The 10,057-nt window shown below is 36.2% G+C and overlaps 1 protein-coding gene across 2 annotated transcripts in view; it reads left to right on the plus strand.

The window, feature by feature from the left end:
• Window positions 1-10,057, plus strand: part of LOC118406221 (advillin-like) — a 39,128-nt gene that overhangs the window by 2,140 nt on the left and 26,931 nt on the right. For both annotated transcript variants that reach the window (XM_035806135.1, XM_035806136.1), the window contains exon 2: window positions 9,507-9,601. In XM_035806135.1, the coding sequence (XP_035662028.1) occupies window positions 9,527-9,601 (75 nt within the window). In that variant the 5' untranslated portion in view covers window positions 9,507-9,526. The remainder of the gene's footprint in view (window positions 1-9,506; window positions 9,602-10,057) is intronic.

The following is a 10,057-nucleotide window of genomic DNA, read 5'->3' on the forward strand; positions in this document are numbered from 1 at the left end:
ATGAGACACCCTTGGCCTTGAAACAAAACGTTTCAGCTTTCACAAGCATGGCTTTGTTGGAAAGAAAATAGAATTCTCCTCTATCCTCAATTTACGTGCTTCGGTAAAAAAAAATACGGTTTAGTAGAGGACTTGTTCTCGCCAGGCCTTTTGAGCACAGCAAATTTGTGGCACCGCCCACAGCCCGTCGGCTTCCTTGTTGCCAGGGTACTGTAAACTTGGTGACGCCTTCCACCGACTTTGTGACTGTCATCAAAGGCTGCCGGCTATCAATCAAACGCGGGAGTTGATTAAACTTAGAGTTTCAGGTGCCGTGTGCGAACAGCGAACTTCTACATTCCTTGGACTTTCTCACAGCGGTGCTTCTACAAAATATCTATCATACTGTACTTCAGCATGTCTTATAGAAACATGTATCTGACGCGGAAACATCGGTTTCGCCGAGGATTTTTTTGGAAACATGTCCGCGTCCAAGCGTGGGAATATCGCTTCCAATTTCGCGCCAAAGAGATCGTCTGACAGCAACGCAGCGACTATAGCTGGAGTTGTGTTACGTTTCTGTCTACTGTAACGCCGTATTTTACGTTAAAGCACCGTGACTCAAACTTGTGTAACTTTGTTAGGTCTTGCGTGATAACTATATGAAAATAGCCTTTGTTTGCAAAATTGTATCGCAGGAGACGATTGTCGCCTGCGCTTGTTTTTTTGGTTGTCTGCCGGACCGATCGCCGTGAAAACTATATCTTAAGTTATATAGTGACTGTCGCACTCTTTGGACTCGGATAATAAGGTAATCTATAACATCGACATTTAACTGAAAAGAAAACAAATAATAGTTTGTTTCTTTGATAAATTTGTATCAGTCGAGAAAATGCAGTAAACGTGGCCGCCGTATGATGATTGATGGTATGGAACGTGCCAGCTCGGTTCTCCGCGGACGTGCAGCGCATGTTGTTTCTTTCAAATTGCACAACGACTTCAATCCAAAGGCTCTTCAAACTTATATATATTATCTTCTTTATCAACAAATGTTGTACAAACGTCTATCGCACAACATGAAGATTACGAAAGTTTGCAAATGCTTCTCGAGATGCGATGATCTTGGCTGACCCCGAGTGACCGCGTTCTGCGGAGAACGTTACCATCAGGTGGTCGTAGAACTACTAGAAGACGGACTTCAATATGTCTACATAACTTGCGTGTTTCATTCAGATGCACTGCAAAATATTGATTTACTTCCCCGTAACAGGAAAGTGGTAAGTCATAGAACAGAATTTAATACCTCAAAAACATTTTCAATGGATCTTTTTAACGATTTCTGACCAATTGTAAAAGTGGCGAACTCAGGGTACACCCTTAGAACATAGGCCCCATCTTACGTCGGAAAGTTGCTGATTGACCCTTGACCTATACGTTCGATCAATCACCATGGTAACGCATGCAAAAAAAAGTTAGACATAAGATGTGCCGATGTATTCACTAATAATAGAGAGGGTCATTAAATTTCCGTTTGAAAACGATGACTATTGAAAAAAGTGGCGAACTCAGGGCCCCTCCCGTTACAGTACTACACCATGTAAACTGTGAAACTACTGTAACCATGCATTGCTGAGATAATTTAACAGCTAGGCGTGTTTTAAGCCTGGATGTACCCAACCCTAAAGTAAACAGTTGATTGTTGATGTTATTTACAATGGTATGTACGATAGCTTCACCCTGTATACAAATAAGAACACAGCATGACACCACACCCACTGTTTTGTACCAGTATACATTAGAACCGTGTATATGCACACGGAAACAGTTGGCTAGACTTGGAGATTGGAAAATGCTGCCAAATTTGATTACGTAGCCAAACTGAAATGCAATTAGTTGCCAACTAAATTGACGGGGCTTTTATATTGTTTTGAATTCCTAGAATCCACTACGTAATAAACTACCTAATCAGTGATTCAAACCTGAGGAGATCGTACTCCTAAATGTATGTTCAACCTCTGAATAATAGTGTAGTTAGAACATAATGACAATATTACTATTAGATTTCATTGACATGTTCAAACCTCATTGTTTACGAACTAGTTGCCCCCTCTCTATAAGGACCACCTGTCATTTTTGGGAAACTTTTTGATGATGATTTTCCCCACCATTTCAAGCATTTAAGAATCCTGTTTCTGTTGGCTATTTTTCTCAGGTACCTTGGGGCTATGGAAAAAAATGTTGTATTTCCTGTTTCTCTACCTACCCCAGAAAAACCTGCTGACCCTAGACTTTTTTGGGTGGGCAGTAGAGTCACATAGCTTCCAGTTAGAATTTTTATTCTGCTTCCTATTGAAGTAAAAACAAGTTGCTTGTAGTAATAGTAGAAGTAGTAGTAAAAAAATTAAAGTTTGCCATTGAAAGACAAGTGTCGTCATACATTTCAGTTTACTTTGTTCAACTGTATTGTAATATGTCTTACTAGAGTTTTGGCCAGCCTAAGATAATCCCTACCTACTGACCCTAAGTTTTTTTAGGACTGAAACAGGAAACACAACATTTTTTTCCTAGGCCTGAGTGTTAACTACACTATTATATTGATAGGTTTGTACTTGATTGGTACATGTAACTTTACTAGTGACAGATTTGACTGTACTTTAAAATTCAGCACATTTTTCCTTACTTGTATCACTTTCCTTCCTTCTTGGAATAGACCTTTCGTTCCGAACATTACATTACCCAAGTCTGGTTTTTATTTCCTGTCGTCAGGCCTAGAAAAAAATGTGTTATTTCCAGTTATACAGGGAGAAGGTAATAATAAGAACCCCACCCACTTTATTTTCCTTCTACCATGCATGGCACACAGGGTGTAGCCCTGTTATACGCCCATCTCTTTGATACAACCAAATCATGTTAAACATGACCAAATATGGACTGTAACTTCCTAACACAACGAAAGCATTTATGGTGATGCACTTTGGTACGGTTGTTTAGATATGTTTGTATGTAAGAATAGGGCAGCTTGCCAAAAGTCTCATTCATTCCTTTAGTGTGGCACTTCAATACACAATTGTGTTATTTTAGTTTCATTCTCGAGCCCATGCATTAAAGATGCACACGACAATACATTTCTAAAAGCTAAATTAAAGTGTATTTTCGCTTTCTGATTTAGAGATGAGTTCACTACAAATACAAGTTATGTACACATACACAAGTCGATTTAATTCTGGGTTTTGAAGGAGAAATAATAACTGTAGGTATTATTAATTTAATCATGTAAGTGCTACCATTTGCTTTATAGTTTTAACCTATAGAAACTTGAGAAACCATACTTCACATGTGGTATAATTATTAAAATTTCTTGTATAATGTGTCTTGTAGATTGTGTTTCGGTAATTTCCTCTTCCAATAATTAATTCACCTCACCTAAACTATCAGGTAGCAAAAAAAGACAAGAATCAATTATGATGCATGTGTGTCATCATAATAGCAAATGATATCTCCATTCTGTTAATGTATATTGTTATAGCATACTGATAATGATGTACTGTTAGTTTATTTGCCAGTTTTGTTTTGCCAAGGAATATAAGGTTTTCATATTGTTTGAAATTTATGCTGGAAACAATTCCTTGCTACGGTAGTCATACAAGGGAGACATATATTCACAGTGTCATTGAACTTATTGGAAATATCACCACAAAAACAGTAAATATGAAATGTAAGAAAAGGTCCAGATGTTACGTGTTGAAGGGTTATTTCCGGTGTTCGTGCTTAACTGCACATAGTTTTGTACTGACAGAAGATTTGGATGCTGGCCCAGGAATGCATTATAGCAACAGACATGAACTTAAACTAATTATCAGTCGACACTTTCATTGGATGCCACTTTGAGGGCCAAAAAGGGTTTACAGGTATAGTATTTGACAAACAAATATTCCCAGCAATCTATGATTCTTTAATGTGTTTTCTTGTTTTATGAGAGGGTAGTGAAAATTGTAAGAAAACTCATGTTAGTTAACCCTACCAAGGAGGTTTTATAACCTCCTTGACCCTATAAAGCCCTCAAACATTGCCACCCACTGAAATAGTTTCTGAAACACTGAAGCAATGACTGAAGAAACTGGAAACATCTGTTTTTATACAGATTTTGGCAGATAATATCTCTTTAGACACTTATTTTACAAGACTCAAGAGTATGTTTTCTTAACAGTTTTTGGTGTTAAGTTGAACAATTAATTCTTTACTCCTTTGTTCCAATCTTCTATAAAATATTCAAATTGCCATCAATTAATGCTTTTCTTATTTCAAATGGTTTTTAAAGTTGCTTACTGTTCCAAAGAGTTGTATAGGATAACATTTATTTTTCCTTTACAATTGAAAGTATTGTTAATGTAATTTGTTTATTTTTTCATAGACTCAATATGAGGTAAAGAAATGCTAGACAAATCATTTCAAGTTGACTTATTCAACTAACATAATGAAAACATTTGAAATGTCCATATAGGAAATTACATGTAGATTGAATGTACATTTATGTATTAGTTCAACCAAGTGTAGAAAGTGAATTTGGTTTGTTTATTTTTACTTTCCCCCTCCAAACATTCCGACAATACCTGAGGAAGCCCATGGAAGCAGAAAAATGTTTTCTTTCGTGACTTGGAAGAGATTTGATTGTTGAAAGACCAGTGAAGGCATCTATGACATGTGTTTGTATAGTTAAAAGTGCCAAAAGGTGTGTACAAGTATGTTTACACTGTGTACTAATGATAAGCATCATGATAATTACTGTTGATATTGCTTTTCAAATCATCTGTAGTTCCTGTATATGTGGCAACTTTGTATAATCCTTTATTTTATACCATTCTGTATTTTGCATCATTTTCAAATATATTTCTGTATGCCTTTCACACGTCTTGAATAGCTTTTTTGATGAACAACATTTATGCACATTAAATTATGCATGTGGTATTGTTTGATAGTGATAGAATTCATCATCGGCAAGCATCATTAAAGTAGAAAAAACAAATTATTTTTACGTTTTCTCCATCTCTAAGAAAATTGTCCTGGTCCTAAACTTTTTATTTAATTGTGGCCGCTAACATAACTGTTGAGTGTTTGGTACCAAATTTGTTGTTTATTTGGTATGGGTTGCGCAGTAGGGAGATAGGCCTCAGGCAGTGTGGAGTTAATGTACCATACAGAGTATGCAGGACATGGATATTTCACCGAAGATGACAGGAACATCCTGTAAGATTCTCAGAAAGTTCATCATCAAATAAAGTAATTCTTCTAAATTCTACTCCTACTTAATGTCATTTTTGGTGCTTAAAAAGATAAACTTTATACTATATGTAATTATACGGGACTGTCATTAAGACATTTACCTCACACTTTCTACAGGGGTACTGTTTTTGGTTGTGTTTCTCTATGTTTGCATCTATAACTCAAAATCATTTTGATGGATTTGGATACATTTTGGATCTGGGTAGTTATTGAGATCATGAAGAAGTATGGCAATTTTTGCCCCCCTCCCCCCTAGCAATATTTTCAGGTACTGCAGCTTTACAGGCTGATACTGCTCTCCTGAAATAGTGTGAAATAGTCCCAGAAAAGTTGACATTGTCTTTCAACAAATATAGGCTTGTTCATAACACGTAATAAAACTTGTATTTCAACTATTTTGGTCTTCAAAATAAGTTCCCTGTCCACACTTAAGATAAGTACTAAAATGACCACACCAACAGTCAACAATTATAGGGCTACTTTGACCACTCCTAAAGCTAACAATAAGTAGCGATTAGGGCATCATTTGATACTGTACATTGGGTCTGATTGAACCAACTTGGTCGAGACTGGCTTCTGTACACTTGTCTTGTATTTGGTAAGTTTTACTGTATATTTCATTTTCATTACCTTCACCAAGAATGTAATGTTTTGGTAGGGTTTCTACATCTGCATGTAAACTATGTATATTTGTATAAATTTGGTATAGCAGCATAGCACAAAAAGGTACAGATAGATTGTCATAAAATTTGAAATGTGCTTAGGCCTTAGGTCATGTCCTATCAAAGAATTTTGGCCCCCTGGCTGCTTTCCTCGCTACTGCAGCAAAACTTCTAGCTTTGATATCTTGTATTTAAGAGTTCTAAATTGTTTTCATGTTTGTTACCGAAATAGGGAGCCAATACTAAAATGTAGTACAATAAGATGTGTATGACTGTGATCAATATTCACCTCAAAAACTACAAAATAGAATTTAATGACTGTGAACATTAAAAAATTTACAGTACCAGGGTCAGCTCCTGAGTTTCTGTTTATGCTGCAGTAATTCTACCAATTTTAGTAAAATCTTGTACTCACTTTAAAATGTATCAAGAGAATTAATGCACTGATCTTTTGAAAACCTTGCTGATGGTTTATAACTGTGTATATTTGTATTTTATTCTACTTACAACAAGCACCACTACTGTATAGTTGTTTAATTGTATGGTACAACAATTACCTACAAACCCTAAATGTACTGATGGTTTATAAATGTGTGTATTTGTATTGTATTGTAATATCAACAATGCCAGACTACTATATAGTTGTTAAATTTGTATGGTACAACAATTGCCTTCACCCTATACAAACCCTAAAAGTCCCCCTTCAATCAACACTGGATTTTGTCCAAATATGGGCATCCTGCCCATCCTAGCTCCACGCAAGAAAAACAAAACAAACCTATCGCCGTAGTGCCTGTTTGTTAATGGCGTGGTCAAGGTTTTTTTCTAGATGCCTGTCGACACAACCTTGAAATTCCGCAGCAAGAACAATGTAATAAAAGACAATGGCTGTTAGTTCTTACCTGTAAAAATGCATTTCAATGTAAAAGCATTCTCCACATGCCAAAATGTATTGTGTGCAAAGACCAAGGTGTAGTTAGATCGGTGTATCATATAAATGTTCATACCAAACACAGCCCTTGAAAGGAGTGCTTCAAACATAGCAGGTACTGTAAGTTCATTGTTTGACTTAATATAAGTATTAGATTATTTAGAACTTAAAAAAGCTACTTGAAATTCTCTAGTGACTCAAGATATTTTTCTGCTGACTGCATATGGCTTTTCTAACACCTGGCACAAGTATCTTTAGAATCCAAAAAGATTAAGCACTTTAATCCCGAGAGAATTATAAAAGCTGAAAAGGATATGAATCTTTAATGATGTCTTCAGTTTGGATTGACATTATATAACAGGAAAGATGCATTTACTTGTTTTATGTAAACTTTATCATTGAACCTAAAAATGCCAAAGGTAGTCAATTTTTAGATTGCTTAGGAACAGACCATTAAGTCTGAGGGGGGTAAAATGTTGAACAGGTGAATTTTTTTATTAACAATTAAAGTGTTGACCTTATCATCGCTATCCAGAAACTAGACCTGAAACAATAGCTATGATATTTGAATGCTTCCAATAAGATAAATATTTCATCAGTACAAAATCATAACTCATCAGTTTCTAAAGAAACACTTCTCAAAATTGATGTGAAACAGTTCTTGTGTTGACGTGACATTTTTTCGGAATGGAAGCTCCCATCTGATATCTGTATGTGCATATATTATTCATGGGAAGGGCCGTAGAGGCCATTACAGGATAATTTCTGGGTCATGCCTTTGCGGTGGTAACAATACCTCGGACTGTCTGCAAAGGTATGTAAAGGAATTGTGTGTACAGTGGGAGGGATAGAGGGAAATTTTAGTAATTATTATTTCATAACATGTAAGCTTTAATGTAATATATTCATTGTATCATCTGAATGCACTATTCAGAAATACAACTTGAGAGTGGCAAAAGGGGGGAATATTCAAGCCTTAGTTAGTTAGTATATTTGCTTGTGCAATAAGGAATCACTTGGTAGACTGACATGAATAACTTGACTACATTGATATGCAGATATGCAAGAGACCAGTCAACCTCACCATATGAATGACTGGCAGTGATACATGGTTTTGTTACTAGGTGTGACAAACAGATACGTCATACTCCTATTATAACTTACATCGGCTTGCTATTCGATATGTAGTGTTATGGTTCCCTTCTCATATTGAAGAAGATGACATCCTGCTAGTTTTACTGAATATTTTATGTAAATGAACTATGTTAATGCATACATTTATGTCTATAACATATTACTTTCAACTTCATATTGCCCCACATGAAAGAAATTACAGAATCGTTCAACTTTGTACTGGTAGCGATTGCGATTGGAGTCTCGTTAGACAGAAACTCGAAACAGGACATTATGAATATGTTAGGGTGGTCTCTGAATCCTAAGTCAATCCATAGATCTAGACTATAGTGAAGGTTTTTACGCGAATGTCTTGAAATTTACCCGATTGGGATCTTTTCTGGAGTGCTTTGATCACGGCCTCTACTGGTAGAATCACATAGCTTGTGCTGTACCTTGACATACATATTCATGTGACCTGTTTGTGTCATAGACTCGTATACATGTCAGTGGTCAGTATATTATCAGTCTGTCCTGACCTAACATGGGACACAGGAGTGATCCCTGAGGTACACACAGCTGAGTGTTAGAATAACTGTGTGTACATCAGTGTGTACTCAGGTGCAAGTCTGTAAACAAGTAAGCCTTCTACAAAAGGATTCACACAACAAAAGCTACCTGTATACCACACATGTGGAAATGTGCTGTTTGGAAATGACCCTAACAATAAGTAACATTATAAAATGTCTTTTATAGTTAGTACCTTTATACTGTTAGTGTATTTTTTACTAGGTAAAATATCCTGGCTAGCTAGTTTTGTGGGCTGTTATTTCTAATCATGTTTTAATATTTCTAGCATTCAAAATCATAATTGTTTTTGCAATCAAGTTTTTTCTGCAAGTAGTAGCTTGCAGGTGTTTTCTTTAGCCCTGTGGAAGTGTAAATGAATTTTGTGGTCTTTGGCTACCATCATAGCCATTAGAAACATGAGCACCTGGGTTATAACAGTTGTACTACCTTCTGCATATAAATAATGTACATAAACATTGTAGTAAGAATGTACATTAGAACGGTGATGTAGACTAATTACTGCACAGGTGGAGATTCCGGGTTGGTTACGTAATGCAGAAGTAAGCTACATGCTAGGCCTGACATGTTTTATTTTCATGCCTAGTTTTATGATGGAAGAGAGTTGTATTGTTTTTAAGCAGGATTTTGGAGGTACACAGTCAAACCTGTACAAGTGAACATCTCTATATCAGAACCACCTGGCTCAGAGTGGTCTTTTTGAACAGTTTCATCTGCATTGTGAAAAAATCTTTTTACGATGATACAATATGAGTATTCTCCAAATGATTTAGTACTTCTAGATCTTGGTACTTTTCTGCTAAAAAAAATCAAATTCTATGTTCCTCATTATTACTGGTACATGTGTGCATGTTATGTTAGACCCATGTAGTCATATCTCCTTCTTTACCCCCTGAGATTGAAAATGGAAGATTCCTGCCTTAATTTGCACACCTGATCTGTGCCTGTTACAGGAGAGGAAGGACGTTGAAAGATGGGCGACACTGTTATACCTGCAGCCTTCAAGGGGGCGGGACGGTCAGAGGGGCTCAAGATCTGGAGGATTGAGGTGAGTCTTGCACTTGACATTCAAGACATTCTTTCTGTTTTTGGCAACGCCACCAGGGCTGAAGCATTTTTCTTCATGTAATATAGACACAACATGAGATACACTCTTCTTCAAAATCACTTAAGCTTAATAAAAAAAGTTCACTGTATAGTAAAGGTCCTTCGTATATACATTGATATTTTCAAGTAGGCATAGTAGCTTCACATAGTATATCACTGGTGTGGTGTAGAAGTATGATTTAAAAGACAAAACACATAGCACATAAAAATATCATAAATATCATAGTTGAACAGTTTTTAGCTTTGTTCCAACACAAGGAAAACACTCAACATGAATTATCAGTCGATCTTGATGACCTTTATCAGATTCACTGTGCTGAAAATTACAGCAGGAATCTTCATGAAAATTCTTTGATTTTTGTTCATGCAGCATTCGCAACCTTCAGTGAAAGGGGGG

This window comes from Branchiostoma floridae, chromosome 18, assembly GCF_000003815.2.
Source record: "Branchiostoma floridae strain S238N-H82 chromosome 18, Bfl_VNyyK, whole genome shotgun sequence".
NCBI classification, from domain to species: Eukaryota; Metazoa; Chordata; class Leptocardii; order Amphioxiformes; family Branchiostomatidae; genus Branchiostoma; species Branchiostoma floridae.